The 15,529-nt window shown below is 45.3% G+C and overlaps 1 protein-coding gene across 2 annotated transcripts in view; it reads left to right on the top strand.

Annotated features, from left to right (window-relative positions):
* The window catches only part of rhot2 (ras homolog family member T2), a 28,627-nt gene that overhangs the window by 2,324 nt on the left and 10,774 nt on the right, over nucleotides 1–15,529 (top strand). The window contains exons 1-11 of one of the 2 annotated variants that reach the window (XM_052021640.1): nucleotides 859–918; nucleotides 1,069–1,127; nucleotides 2,580–2,661; nucleotides 3,702–3,745; nucleotides 4,626–4,679; nucleotides 9,665–9,717; nucleotides 10,133–10,241; nucleotides 11,046–11,147; nucleotides 13,125–13,223; nucleotides 14,373–14,481; nucleotides 14,611–14,731. In XM_052021640.1, the coding sequence (XP_051877600.1) occupies nucleotides 1,095–1,127; nucleotides 2,580–2,661; nucleotides 3,702–3,745; nucleotides 4,626–4,679; nucleotides 9,665–9,717; nucleotides 10,133–10,241; nucleotides 11,046–11,147; nucleotides 13,125–13,223; nucleotides 14,373–14,481; nucleotides 14,611–14,731 (806 nt within the window). In that variant the 5' untranslated portion in view covers nucleotides 859–918; nucleotides 1,069–1,094. Of the gene's footprint in view, nucleotides 1–858; nucleotides 919–1,068; nucleotides 1,128–2,579; nucleotides 2,662–3,701; nucleotides 3,746–4,625; nucleotides 4,680–9,664; nucleotides 9,718–10,132; nucleotides 10,242–11,045; nucleotides 11,148–13,124; nucleotides 13,224–14,372; nucleotides 14,482–14,610; nucleotides 14,732–15,529 lie in introns of those variants that run through there. The other variant, XM_052021639.1, reaches the window with a different exon arrangement.

The raw sequence follows: 15,529 nt of genomic DNA, 5'->3' as shown, positions 1-15,529 counted from the left end.
GATATGCTTACCTCAGGCCAATGCAAGTTCCCCTAGCTACATGAAAAACACGATGATGCTGGAGGACCTCAGCAGGCCAGGCAGCATCTGTGGAGAAAAGCAGGCGGTCAATGTTTCAGGTCAGGACCCTTCTTCAGAAATGAAGATAGGAAAAGGGGAAGCCCAATATATAGGAGGGAAAAGCAGAGCAGTGATAGGTGGACAAAAGAGGGGAGGCGGGGTGGGCACAGGGTGGTGATAGGTAGATGCAGGCAAGAGATAGTGATAGGCAGGTGCGAGGAAGGAGGGGAGAGCAGATCCACTGGGCGATGGGTCAAAGGTAAGGAGAGAGAAGGAAATAAAGAGTCTAGGAAAGGGACGAAGCATGGTGGGGGGTGGGGGGGAAGGTTGTGGGGAGTGGGGGGGTGGTTGTGGGGAAGGGGGGTGGGGATTACCTAAAGTGGGATAATTCAATGTTCATGCTGTTAGGCTGCAAGGTTCCAAGATGGAAAATGAGATCCTGTTCCTCCAGTTTGCGCTTGGAATTCTGGCAGTGGAGGAGGCTGAGGACTGACATATCAGTGATAGTGTGGGGGCGAGAGTTGAAGTGACTGGCCACGGGGAGATGCAGATCGCAGTTAACAGTAATCTGTCTGTATCCTCTTACCTGCATCTACCTGTCACCACCTGGTGCCCACCCTGCCTCCCCTCTTTTGTCCACCTATCACTGCTCTGCTTTTCCCTCCTATATATTGGGCTTCCCCTTTTCCTATCTTCAGGCCTGAAGAAGGGTCCTGACCTGAAACGTTGACCGCCTGCTTTTCTCTGCGGATGCTGCCTGGCCTGCTGAGTTCCTCCAGCATCATCGTGTTTTTCATCTAGATTCCAGCATCCGCAGTCCTTTGTTTCGCCCCTAGCCACATCTTTGATTTGGAGAAAGTGAGTGGATTTGAAGGCAAAGTTGTTCAATGTGTGAGATAAAAAGACAGACCTCAGACCAACCAACTGTTTCTTGTGAGAGGGTACGCTGAGGTTAATGCTCTTCTGTATGTTCAGCAACTAATGTGTTTCTTCTCTCTGTATCTGCAGCTAAAGTTGGCAAAACGTCACTGATCATGTCCTTGGTCAGTGAGGAGTTTCCTGAGGAGGTGAGTCTGTCTGGATTTTATAGATGCAAGTGCAGTTTTATGTTCTCCCTCCCCCTCCCTGGAGGCTCTCTCTGGGGCTTCCCACCTGCCCCTAGATTTGTCTTTCCCCACCAGTGTTCAGTTGGAGGTATCTGTCACTGGAGAATTTCAGCCCATGAGGAGTAACCCAGTAACAGTTGGTGGTGTCAGAAGAGGGAAGAAGACCTAGACTGGATATTGTGTTTGATTTGCCGTGTTACAGGGAGTTTAGATCCCCGGAAATAATCAATTGTTAACAAGCAATTGCAAATATAGAACTGCTTTTCCATCCCATAGGAACTTGGCTGGTGAGCAGGTTTGTAAGAGCTGCAATCTATAAAGTGGGTATTTGCTTGTGGTGCCCTGTGGATTCCATAGATATTTATTTTGGCACAATGGAGTAGAGCTGAAACAGTTGACAAGATCTTTTGATTCAGACTCCACTCCTCTGGGTGTGGAACAGCCTTTCTTCTGTCAATGAGTACAATGAGTCTTCATGGCTCCTCTCCAGCTTCTCCTTTATAAGACCCAACAGCTACAGAAAGTAAACATGACGGTACAGCAAGCTACCAGGCTGGCAATTGCCTGGTAGCTTGCTGGTCCTTATTGTTTGCAAGTAAGTAAGTCTCTCTTAGATTGATCCTTGACCCTGTCCAATGTGGTGCCTTCACTGCTGCTCCTGGCTGAGATGGGACAGGTAGGAGATGACACCTAAGAGCATCAGATGGTGGTGTAAGCAGCAAGACCTTTGAGTCCACATTTTCCAACACCCTTTAACAGACGAAAGGTCAATCATCGTTGGGTCATGTAGTAGGCTTGATCATAGAGACACAAACAGAATATGCTGGAAATATTCAGTAGGTCAGGACCAAGAGAGTTGATGTTTTGGGTCATTATCCTTTCATCAGAACTGGGAAACTGTTAGAAATCAAATAAGTTTTAAATTGTGGGGGAGGGGGGGGGGTGGTGATGGAGAGAATAAAAGGAATGTCTGGTGGGATGGAGACCAGGAAAGATTGAATGGTGCAGCCAGCTGAGGGAGGGTGTTGAAGGCTTGTTAATCACAACTGATCTGTGTTGAGGAGAGGAGATGAATGAGACCAGAGGAGAGAAGAAACAATAAAATGGTGGAACTGAGGGATACAAAACACTGCTAAAGTGAAAGGGAATACTGAAGGTACCCAGCAGGTCAGGCAGCATCTGTGGAGAATGAAAATCAGAGATCTTTGGCAGAACTGGGAAAGAGAGGTCTCAGATCTGAAACATTAACTCTGTTTCTCTCTCTCCACAATGCTGTGTGATCTGCTGAGGGTTCCCAGTATTTTCTGTTTTTACTTCAGATTTTCACCCTTCAGGTTTATTCACATCCTCTGCACTGGGTTAGAGTGCTTACAGCTGGCTAACTCCTACTGTGATCCATTCACGCTTTTTTAGGTGCCAGCACGTGCAGAAGAGATCACAATCCCTGGGGACGTCACACCAGAGAGAATTCCGACTCACATCATTGACTACTCGGGTAAAGCATCTGCTTCGGTTATCAAAGAGACCCTTGAAATGAGTCTCCTGTTGCTATCTTTTAGGCTGCATTTATTATTTAAGCGTTAGCATGGTTCAGTGAATTGCACTGTTGCCTTTGGCTCTCAAGGTTTCAGGTTTACACCCCAGTCTGGAGATAATCTAGACTGACCCTACGGGATAGTGCTGAGTGAGTGCTCTTACATTGGACATACTGCCTTTGCATGAGGTGTTAAACAGGATCCGTGCCTGCTTTTAGATGGACAGAAAAGACCCGGCAGAAAGTATTTTGCAGATGACGAGAGGAGTTCCCCTGGTGTATTGGCCGATATCTATTCTTTATACAACATAACTGAAATGGGTGGTCTGCTCATTATCACTTGTGGCTCCCTGCTGCGTGCAGATGACTTGTCACGTTTTCCCACAGTGCACACTGGAGTACATGCCCCAGTGGTCAGTCTTGTGTGTGATGTTACAGTGTGCAATGTAACACTGTTCCAAGATGTGCACTGCCCCAGACTAGGGTCCATTGTAGTACCCTAACCTCAGCCTCAGCAGACAGCAGCTAACTTGACCCAAGGTAAAGATTAAATTCTTGGTGCAAGCCCAGATGGATCAAGGGGAGAACACGACAGTCATATTTGTAACCTGAACTCCCACAGGTGTTGAGGAAGGAGTGTCATGCCTGAGTGTTGCAAGATTACAAAATATCACTATAAGATTAGGTAGCAGTCATTTAAAATTGAGTGTGTAGGAACTTCTCGCAGACACTGGTGAAAATCTGGAATCCTCTACCTCAGAGATTGTGGAGTTTGTGGTAGTTGAAGAGGAAGTTAATAAATTTTTGAAAGCAGGAAATTGAGGGCAATGGATGAGCTATGATCACATTGGATGTCAGGGCAGGCTTGATAGGGCAGGTGGCCTACTCTTATTTTTTTATTATGTTCCTATGTTGCCTGGTGTGTCTGTTCACTGTGCAGCTTAGTGTGAACAGTGTGTGAGTTGGTGCAAGTGTGTAACACTGTGTTCATTTGTTTGCAGCATCAGAGCAGACAGACGATGAGCTCCAGGATGAGATTAACCGGGTAAGGGCCTCCCAAGGTCAGAGGCAGAGGTGTATATCACAGCTGTGGGCTGTCGCGTAGAGTTCTTTATACACACGCATATATTGAGGCAAAGGAGGAGATTATATATTGGCTGACTGCCAGTGAATGGAGAACCTTGTGCTGTTTCCCATTGCTATAGTTACCTCTGGCAGGCAGTGAATGATGGGCAGTTATTTCTCTCCTGTTCCCTAGCCGTTGCTGAAGCCCATTGTGGCTCCTCCAGCTGACCCTGTCTATGGCTAACATGCACAAACACAGGCCTTCTGAAGGAAGCCATTGTATGAGGATCAGGACTGTTAGCCCAGGGACCCAGATCAGCTAACAAGCTCAGACAGGGACTGTGAGGGTCCACTCTCAATTCCTTAAAGCTTCATTGCCTGGCGGTTGCTGTTCACTTTCTCCCCCTCTCCCTTCCTTCCCCCTTCTCTGCGTCCCCACTCCCTTACCTGTTCCACCCCGAATTTCGCAATGATTTCTCTCTCCCGCACTCCATCCCCCGACAAACTCCTGTAGAGAATTCCAATGGTAAGTAACCTAAGAAAGGAAACTCCTGCTCATTTCAGTCTTGTGGCCAACCTCCCAGCCTGTCACAATGCTCTGTTTGAGACTTCCCTCATTGGGGAAAGGTTCTGATGGCAAGTGTCACGTCAGGTCGTCACAGAATCAAGCATTGTATAGCAATTCCTAAACCTTAGAGTGTAGCCTCTCAGAATCTGCTAGGCTTTACTTGTGTACCCAACTTAGGCCTTCTCATCCTTACAAGGGGGTGGTGCCACTTCTTGGGCCCTTGGGGCTTTTCTAGTCCCCAGGATGAAGCCTCCACTACTGATCCCTGACGACTTCATCTGTTTTTTTTCAGGCAAATGTGGTCTGTGTTGTGTATGATGTAAACCAGGAGAGCACCATTGAGAAGGTACTGTACTGCCTTGTACTGTGCATTGCTTCTTAGGAAACTATCTTCTGTCTGAGCTCATTAAGGAAAAATATATCACAATAACCTGGGTTTCTTTTATATCAGAGAGAGAGTCTTGAATTGTACATTTTTTTTAAACTTCTGGCTCAATTCTGGGGTCACAAGAAACTGCAGGTGCTGCAAGTCCTGATGCAGGGTTTCAACCCGAAACGTTGAGAAAACTTTTCTACCCCACCCCCCAACAGATGCTGCTCAACTCGCTGAGTTCCTCCAGCAGATTGTTTGCTGCTTCAGTTCTGGGGTGTTTATATTTCATTATTTATTAGCATTTGGCAAAATCAAAAATGTTGGGTTATGTAAAAACACTTTCAGATATGTCTATAAAGCACATCCTCAGTGAAATCGATAGCAATAACCACATATGCATGTTCAGTCATACCAACAGTAGACTTTAACACTGTCAGCCAAGTCACTATGTAATGCTGCTGAATGTTCTATCCCACACACAACTGCAATACGATTGTGTTCTGTAGGTCTGTATGAGTATGTTGAAAGCCAGGAGATCCTTAAAGCAAAGTTAATGAAAATATAAAATTTGACAGCACAGAGTTCTATTGGAAAAATTGTTTTTTTATTTAATGCCAAATAAACCTCTGGAGTGTTTTTCAGTTTTAAGTGATCAAAACAGGAAAAGTTAACCCCCAAACAAAACCATAAAACATGGGATTAGGAGATTCCCATTGGAATTTACAAGACTCTTATAGGGCTCAATAGCCACACATTTAATTGGAAAGGTGGAACCCCCTACAGCAGAGCACTCCCTCCAACTACAGTGAGGATGTCTGCCTGTCGAATTGGCCAATGAGAAGTCGTTTGGCCCATTGCTCCTGTGCCAGCTCTTTGTTAGAGCGATCAAAGAAGCCATTCTCACTTAGTTACTCCAGAAATCATTTCCCCTTTAAGATCACTTATGTTTCCACCACCCTATCAGGCAATGCATTCCAGACGATTAGGAGCTTGCTAGAAAAGTAATTAATTCTTTATTTGCTGCAGTCTCAGTCTTTGGAGTGAAAGAAAGGCCATCAGCCAAAGTCGAGTTTATTGTCACTTGCACAAGTGCACGGACGCACAGGTGCAGTGAGACACTTGCCTGCAGCAGCATCACAAGCACACAGCATCAGAAACACAACATTCACAAGAAAAGCATAAACATAAATTATACAGAATTGTACAAAGAGCACAATTAGAACAAAAAAAAATCCATTGTTGTACAAAGTGGTCCCAGTGTTGCTGTACTGAGGTAGTGATTAGGGTTGAGCCGGTCGGTTCAAGAACTGAATGGTTGAAGGGAAGTAGCTGTTCCTGAACCTGGTGGTGTGCGACTTCAGGCTTCTGTACCTCCTGCCTGATGGTAGTTACAAGTAGATGGCACGGCCTGGATGTTGGGGATCTAGGATGATAGACGTTGCCTTCTTGAGGCAGCGCCTCATGTAGATACTTCTGATGGTGGGGAGGAACGTGCCTGTGACGTATTGGGCAGAGTCCACTACGGTATGCACTTTCTTGCGTTGCTGCAGAGTTGTATCTCTTGCAGGGTCACATCTTTCCCTTCTAGCACAGGTGCAGCTCTCGATCTGAGAGTCTGTGTGTACGTATACAAGTGCACGTGTGTAGAGCTGCAACTGATATTTGATGCAGCTGCCTTGGCACCTTGTGTATGTTTACCTATGGATTCGGAAAGTTGTTAACTATTGCCAAACATTTTGTATCTGAGAGATTGCAGGGTTGCATCTGGATAGCGGAGATGAATACTATGTGTGCTGACTATATTGTGCAGATATGTATTTAGTTTCTAATTTTAAAATCCTTGTACAGGGAGTCTGCATGCGGAGAGCCAGGCTTGTCCATTGCAGCGGCCTATTTTAGACTGTAACTTAAACCTGTGACACTGGTCGGCTCTGTATCAATTTCCCTCTGGGTCATAATACAGAAATGTCTCTATAAATGGAGTTCTTGGAGAAGATTGCTATGGCGATATGAAGATGGGTTCAGTCCAACTCAGCCAGTTCCTTGGAGAATTTCTGTATTTTAACTTCACTGTTGTAGCCTCAAGGTGATGCAGTAACTTTCCACAGGCTGTAGCACCTGCTGCTGTCTTCAAACGCCCTCTGTCTGAACCCCGTGTTCTTTAGCTGCTTGGTACACAGTTGATGCTGTGCCTTGGTGTGGGTGTACAGAGCAGGCTTGTCATTAGAACAGGAATTTGTTTTATCAGAACACTATGTCCTTGGAGAGAATTCTGTCCACAAAACACATTGAATTAATGTGCACCAGTGTTTCTGGATTGTCATCCAAGGGTTTGTGTGCAGTCCTCGTGTTTCTGAGAGAGAAGGTCATGAGTGACTCCTATTCCAGGGTCTGAGCACTAAGTTTTGGCTGATGCTTCCAGTGTAGTACCAAGGAAGTTCTGCGTTCTTGCAGCTGCCATAACACACTAGAGCTTAGAAGAATGAGAGGGGGGTCCAATTAAAACTTACAAAATTGTGACAGAGTTTGGCAGATGGGATGCAAGGATGATGATTCCCCTGGCTGGAGTGTCTAGAGCGAGGGATCACAGTCTCAGGTTACAGGGCAAGGTATTTAGGACTAAGATGAGGAGAAATTTCTTCACTTGGAAGTTGGTGAAACTGTGGAATTTATATCATAGAGGGCTGTGGAGGCTAAGTCACAGAATATCTTGAAGAAGGTAGATAAATTTCCAGATGCAAAAGGCGTCGAGGGATATGGGGAGAGCTCGGGAATCTGATACTGAGACAGATGACCAACTGCGATAGTATTGAACGGTGGAGCAGTCACGAAGAGCTGAATGGTTTATCTCTGCTCCTAGTTTCTGTGCTAAACCCATGGCCCTGTCTGCCCTCTCATGTGGACGCAAAAGATGCTGGGGTGCTTCTTGGAAGTAAAGTAAGTTCTGCTGGTGCCCTGTGCCGATGTGTGGCATGTTTTGGTAAAGTTACTGGTCGTCTGGTCTTGGTTACAGTGCTGTTTGTGGGAGAAAGTCCTGCATATCTACAGTGCCTTTCCATGTCCTTTTCTGGACACCCAAAGTGCTTCGCAGCCAATGAAGTTCTTTGGAAGTGCAGTTGCTGTTGTGATGTGGAAGCTCATTCGTGCACAGCAAGCTCCCACAAATGAGTGAAGTAGTGACCAGGTAATACTTATAGTGATGTTGAGACCCGAGATTCATTGGAGAGCTGTGCTTCTGTTCTCCATAATAGTGCCCTGTGATCCCTTCCATCCTCCTGGGTCACGTTACTGGAGTTCAAAGTTCTATTACCCCCAGTGATGTACTGAATCGAAGCAGTCTGATCATTTGTATGTTGGCGAGAGAAGCAAAATGGAGTGATCTCTGGAGTACAACATGTCCAGTAGACTGATCTGCAGCCGGATAGGGTGGGGACAGACAGTTCCTTCCCTGGAGGGTGTTGGTGAACCATTTGGGTTTTAACCCAGTCATTTTATCCTGAACCACAAATGACCACATTTGCTGAATTTAGTTTCACAGTTTGCTACGGTGGAATTTGATGTGGAGGCTCTGCCTGCAGTTAGTCCCAGCCTTGGATGCAGCTACATGGATTGGGAGTGTGGAATGTAGTCCCTGGATTTAATGCTTGCTCATTGTATCAAAATACATTCAGATAGCCAAGTAACACAAAAGGCGCTGGAGGAACTCAGTGGGTCAGGCAGCGTCTATGGAGGAAAATGGATAGTCGATGTTTCGGGTCGAGACCCTTCATCTGGAGGGTTCCTCCAGTGCCTTTCATGTTGCTCCAGATTCCAGCATCTGCAGTTCCTTGTGTCTCCTGATAGCCAAGTAGAGAGGTTACACCATGCAGTAAGACTGACCAGCCCTGCCTGTTCTCCACAGTAACGAGGGCTGGTGTGATAAGATGGTGAGCATAGTCGACGCGGTAGACAGAGACAATGCGTGCATTTTTAGGATTGTCCAAAATTGAGGCCTTAGGTATCAGAGTCATTAATAAAGCCGAGACAGAGCTCTGGTGAAGTTTCTTTACCCAGAGTAGTGAAAAGTGGAGCTCTCTACTGCAAGCAGTTGAGGTAGATAATGGAGATATGTTGGAGAGGGAGCTGGATAAACATGAGGGAGAAAGGAACAGACACAGAATGAAGGGATAAGATGAAGGAGGTAATGTGGAACCTAAGTACTGACAGAACCAAGCCTTTCAGCTCATTTGGTATCTGAGGGGTAAATTCCAGATAATATTAAAAATTCCATGAGTGATCTGGGATCCTACACAGTTTTTCAATCACAGTGTCAATCTTTCCAAAATAACAATGTTTGAGCTCTAGCTTTTTTTTAAAAAATGGGATAATTAATTTTAAAAGTGGGAAGTTGAATCTCTAGTTGAAACAAACTTTACCTGACTCAGTCTGAGTTGACCAGGCATGAAGCAAGCACTGGTTGTCAGGTAAATTAGTGTCATAGAGCTTGGAAAAGTCAAGTTCATTGTCATGTGCACAAGTACGGTGAGGTACAGGTACAGTGAAAAGCTTGCTTGCAGCAGCATCGCAGGCACGTAGGTACAGTCAACATGCAGAACATAAATCATACAAGACAGTGAAGAGAGAGAGAGAATAAAAGTGGCCAAAACAAGACCTTAGAGCGAGAAAGGACACAATCAGAACAAGTCCATGGTGGTGCAACATTGCCCTTCAGCTCACTGTCTGTGCTGGCCATTGAGCACCTTTCCACATTAATCCTTTTTACCAGCACTTCGCCCATTGCCTTCTATGTCTTGACATTTCAAATGCTTGTATAGACGTTGTGAGGGTATCTACCTCCGCCATCCCCTTGTGCAGTGCATTCCAGACTTTCAAATGTGTACTCTGTTGGTGAACAAAGCACTCTCACACTCTGATTGTTGGGGAAGGGTCTCAATCCATTTACTGTTGCCTTTTTCCAGATCCAGAGTAAATGGATCCCTTTGGTAAATGGCGGCTCTGAAAGGGGGAACAGGTATGTACCAGTCTAGCACTTGGCAGTTCCTCTCCATGCTTCCCGATGCTCTAATTCTGGTAACTATAGGAGCAGAAGCACCAACTCATTCTGCCTACTGGAATTTGCTGTGCCATCCAGCATTTGCCCCATGCACCATTCCCCTTTTCCTTTCCCACATCGTTCCCTCTCTTCCTTAAAACCCAAGCATTTGACCTAGTTTTGAATGGCCTTTCCTAATATCTTAGACATGTATTTGTCAGTCTGATATCACTCCTGTGAAGCACCTTTAATCATGAATTGCTGTTAACACTGATGATATGATGTGTCCAAAATGCTCAGAGTATAGGCCTCTATTGAAATGTTTCTGCCCAATCCTTGCGTGTAAGGTTGTGATGTTTTTTGTTGTCTGTTTCCTCATGTACGTTTCACGTAGAATTCCAGTGATCCTGGTGGGTAATAAGTCAGACCTGCAGGGAACCAGCTCTATGGAAATGATCCTTCCCATCATGAACCAGTTCACTGAAATTGAGACCTGTGTGGAGGTGAGACCCGTGAAAAGGTTTGACTGGAACGTCATATTTGCTTGTTATCTAGCTTGCAGTTCTCAGAGGTGGTGGGGCTGCCTTCAACTGCCAGTGGTGAAGTGTATTTTTAAACATTTATTCTACCTTGTGTACTTCTGGTAAAGATGACTCAGCTCAATCCTGGGTTGTCCTTAGAAGATTTTGAGTGGTTGTGTGACCACTTGAGAGGGCATTTAATAGTCAACATGTTGGTGTGGGAGTAGACATTGGCCCAGAGCTGATTGGTTCCACAAAGAGCAGCAGAGGACTAGTTGGGTTTTTCCCGACAACTTTGTGTTCACCAGCAGGCTGCAGTGAACTTCATTCTGTAGTTGCCTAAGAAACAACTTCACCCTAGGGGAAGGGGAGAAATAACTTCCAGTGATCATGAGGGAATAAAATGGGGGTTCACGGCTACAATTCCTATTTGTTGGGTTCTAATCTCAAATACAATACCTGTCAGACTGCCGCACTGAACTTTGTCTTCTAAGCAGCATTGGCAGACCCTGGAGGAAAAAAATAGCCTCTCCTCCTCTCCCTCACTCTCTCCATCTCTATCTGCCTCTAGAGTCATAGTCATACAGCACGGAAACAGGCTGTTTGGCCTAAGCGGTACATGCCGACCAAGATGCCCATCCAAGCTAGTCCCATTTGCTTGTGTTTGGCCCATATTCCTCTAAGCCTTTCCTATCCATGTACCTGTCCAACTGTCTTTTTAAAAGTTTCTCTAACCCTCCCCTGCTTCACCTAGCCTGTTAGCTTGTGCTGCTTTATATCTTGCAGTGTTCAGCTAAGAACTTGAAGAATATTTCTGAGCTGTTCTTCTACGCACAGAAAGCTGTCCTGCACCCAACAGCCCCACTGTACAACCCAGAGGATAAACAGGTAAGAGGTTGTTGCTTTCCATTGGACGCAAGCACTGTGCCCTTGAACTTGTGCTCTTTGAGAGTTGCTTCAACATTCAGCCTTGTTTTTGTCTTTCAACAGAAATACAACCCAAAAATAATGAACAGAAGCAAATAACTTTAACAATGACTTGAAAATATCAGTCACCCAACCAAATTTATCCTCAGAGTCCCTTCCCCGCCAAAATATGCCTAACTGATGTGTCAGTCATGACCTGGTGGGTATTGTAAAGCCTCTGATTAAGGGTGGTGGCTTCACTTCACACTTGAGAGAATTGAGCTCAAGATGAGAGGTGCAGTCTTGCAGGTGAATTGTGATGAGGCCTGGTCTGCCCTCTCAGATGGACACACATGGTGCTTTTTCAGAAAGAAGCAGTAGAATTCTGCTGGTGCGAGATGTTTACCCCTCAGTCGACACCTGAAAGTATCTGGGCAATATTTTGTGCCCTTTTGTGGGATCTTACTATGCACCAATCAGTTGCGTGTTTCCAACATCACGGCAAACGCCATAACAATTACTGCCAGTTCCCTTATCTCAGTTGCTATGTCTTTGTGAAAGGCTGACTTGTATTTTGCAATCCTGTATGTTATCTGGACAAATAGTCTAGTGAATCAATTTCAACTCCCACATCCATAATTGGAGAATTTGAATTCAGTCTTTGAAAACACACTAGAATTAAGCTGAGTCTTAGTAAAAGTCACCATGAAACTGTCAGGTTGTGATAAAGCTCTCGCCGAGTTCAGTAATCTCCTTCAGAGAAGGATACCCACTGTCCTCCCTCAGTCTGGTCTGTCTGTGACTGCAGCTGCGCACCACACTGCACTCCTGACTGCCCTTGATTAGGGATGGGCAATAAATCTTGACCTTGATGGTGACTCTCACGGTCCAATAAAGAATTTCTTTGAAACGGTCTCTCACTTGAGGTGATTGCCTGGCTCTTTGTCAGAGGAAATCTCAAAGTGCCGAAAGGGTGGGGGAGGGAGAAGGAAGAATAATGTGGGAGAGACTGCTCGCAGTCAGTGATGCTGATTTTCTTCATTAAGCCAGTGTGGGTGTGATTTGCTGTCCCTTAGTACCTTGAATTCCTTTACCTGGGAATGGGTTTCCCTCCTGCCGTCGGGCAGAAGATATAAAAGCTTGAAAACACATACCTCCGGGTTCAAGGACAGCTTCTATCCCAAACTTGAACTGACCTTTTGTACGATAAAGATGGACTCTTGATCTCCCAATCTATCTCGTCGTGTCCCTTGCACTTTACTGACTACCTGCACTGCACTTTCTCTGTAACTGTAACACTATATTTTGCATTCTGTTTTTCCTTTTTGTAATTCCTCGATGAACTGATGTTTGGAGAGGGTTCAGAGAAGATTTACGAGGATGATTCCCGGAATGCAACGGCTTACATATGAGGAGCGTTTGTCGGCTCTTGGACTGTATTCATTGGAGTACAGAAGAATGAGAGGGGACCTCATAGAAACATTTTGAATGTTGAAAGGATTGGACAGAGTAGATGTGGCTAAGTTGTTTCCCCTGGTGGGTGAGTCCAGGACAAGAGGGCACAGTTTTAGAATTAGAGGGTACCCATTTAAAATAGAGATGAGGAATTTCTTTAGCCAGAGGTTTGTGGATTTATGGAATTCGTTGCCACGTACAGCTGTGGAGGCCCGATCATTGGGGGTGTTTAAGGAAGAGATTGATATGTATCTAATTAGTCAGGGTATCAAGGGATATGGGGAAAAGGCCAGGAATTGGGGCTAGATGGGAGCATAGTTTAGCACATGGTGAAGTGGCAGAGCAGACTCGATGGGCCAAACGGCCTACTTCTGCTCCTTCGTCTTGTGATGATCTGTCTGGATGGCACACAAACAAAGCTTTTCACTGTATCTCTATACATGTGACAATAATAAACCAGTTACCAATGATTGTCCCTGGCTGATCATACTATGTATATTTTAGCTGAAACCTTCATGTGTTCAAGCCCTGACCCGGATCTTCAACATCTCCGACCAGGACAATGACGGAATCCTGAGTGACGAAGAGATGAACTTCTTTCAGGTAATTATTTCCTGGTTGGGATACAGGGTTACTCTGCAATGTACGTAATACTGATTCCATCGCAGGTGAGGGCAGCAAAGGCAATTAATAGAGATACAAGAGACTGCAGATGCTGGAATAAACAGGATGCTAGAGGAACTCGGTGGGTCAGGCAGCATCTGTGGAGGGGCTTGGACAGTCAACATTTTGGATGGAGACCCTTCATCTGACCCAGTCAAAAGGCAATTAATAGTTACACTACTGGTTCTGCAGACTTGCCATTTAAAGTATCCATGCTGTGAATATTTTTGTTACTGTGCCAAACAGATTATTCCCACTTTGAACGAAAGTCTTTGTGATATATTTATATGGTCCAGCTTTGTACAATTATGTGATTCCTCTCTATGCTACTTCTTATTTACCTAAGGGAGGGTCACAATATACATGTACAATACAACTCAGGAGTGGGTTACTTAGCATATCTGTCCACGGTGGGATTTACTCTCCACAAGCAAATCATCCTGGCCTCATTTACCCATCCTATGTGTATATTCTTCGACCCTTCTCCATCTGCCTCTCCAATCTGATCTGGAAAGATTTCAACCTCCCCCACTAACGATTTCCAAAACTTAATGTCAAAGACTTTCTCTAGTTAAAGATATTTAGTCTCTGTCTTTTCTCTTTTAGTTGCTCCAAAACCGTTGGAAAATCCTTAGTACGTTACCCATTCTCCAGCAGCTCCTCCAGGTTCCTTCAGAAATGATGGGCAGGAGGGGATGACAATGTTTTACTTTCAAGAGCAGGTTGTGGTCTGGAGCACACTGCTGGAAAGGGTGGGAAAGTGCTCAATGGAACAGTCAAGGGGGAATTGGATAAATACTTTTTTAAAAAAAATTAGAGCTGTGGGAAAGAACAGAGGATTGATATTAATTGGAGATCTTAAACCAGAACTTAATCCCTTTGGAGGTTGAGCCAATGTAGAACCCCCATAGGCTTGAGGGCTTGGATCAGGGAGTGTGTGGACACCGGACGCTGTAACAGGGATTCAGTGGTAAATGCAAGCACCCCAGTCTGAAGCGAGCCATTCACCATTAAAGAGTACAGATTTCGGGAGGGAATCCACACCCAGTGTTCATACCTAACTCTGTTCTTCCTGTTTTGGTCATTCAGAAATACTGTTTCAGGAACCCACTATCAGCACAAGCTTTAGAAGACGTTAAAACAGTAGTCTGGAAAAACACAACCGACGGGATCCTGGATGATGGACTGACTCTAAATGGTGAGCGATTTCTGCAGTAAAACCCAGAATGACCATAAAGCTGCCTCTTGGATGTTCAACCTTCCACGGTTGGAATATTTACACTCTGGGCCGTGGTGATGTTTCTGACACGTGCATTCCCTCTCCCAGGTTTCCTGTTTTTGAACATGTTGTTCATCCAGCGAGGAAGACACGAGACCACCTGGACTGTCCTCCGCAAGTTTGGCTACGATGATAACTTGGAACTGACAGATGACTATCTCCACCCACCGTGAGTATCAGGAAAAGCACTGGCAGCTGAGTGGGTAGACTCCACAATTGAACTCCTGGGAGAGTTGGGAGGCACTGTAGTGTAGCGGTTAGCATAATGCTTTACAGCACCAGCAACCCGGGTTCAATTCCAGCTGCTGTCTGTAAGGAGTTTGTACGTTCTCCCCGTGTCTGTGTGGGTTTCCTCCGGGTGCTCCGGTTTCCTCCCACATTCCACAGATGTACGGGTTAAGAAGTTGTGGGCATGCTATGTTGGCACCGGAAGCGTGGCGACACTTGCGGGCTGCCCCCAGAACACTACACAAAAGGTGCATTTCACTGTGTGTTTCGATGTACATGTGACTAATAAAGAGATCTTAATGAATTGATCTGTATGAACGTTATGCAAAACAGGTGTCTCATTGTACCTCGGTACATGTGACAATAATATTCCAATTCAAAGAGCTATATTTCAGAAGCTTGTATAAAGCCGCCCTGTTAGACCTTGAGAGTGTAAAAATGAAACCAACAAGTGCTAGAAATACTCAGCAGGTTAGGCAGCATCTGTGGAGGGAGAACCTGAGGTAATGTTTTGGGTCAATATCCTGTCGCCAGAACTGGTGAAAGGTCATTCACCTGAAACGTTAACTCTGTTTTTCTCCCTCCACAGACGCTGCCTGACTTGCCAAGCATTTCCAGCGCTGTACTGTTTGTTTAAACAGCTGGATTAAGAACTCTTATTGAAGTGATTTTGTGCTCAGCCCCAGTTATATATTTTGGGTGCATCATGTGCAAACTTCCTCTCCCCACCTTTGATTTG

Source organism: Pristis pectinata, chromosome 8 (genome assembly GCF_009764475.1).
Source record: "Pristis pectinata isolate sPriPec2 chromosome 8, sPriPec2.1.pri, whole genome shotgun sequence".
NCBI lineage: Eukaryota > Metazoa > Chordata > Chondrichthyes > Rhinopristiformes > Pristidae > Pristis > Pristis pectinata.
Note: the sequence above shows the minus strand (reverse complement) of the source record. Positions and strands in the feature narration are given on the sequence as shown.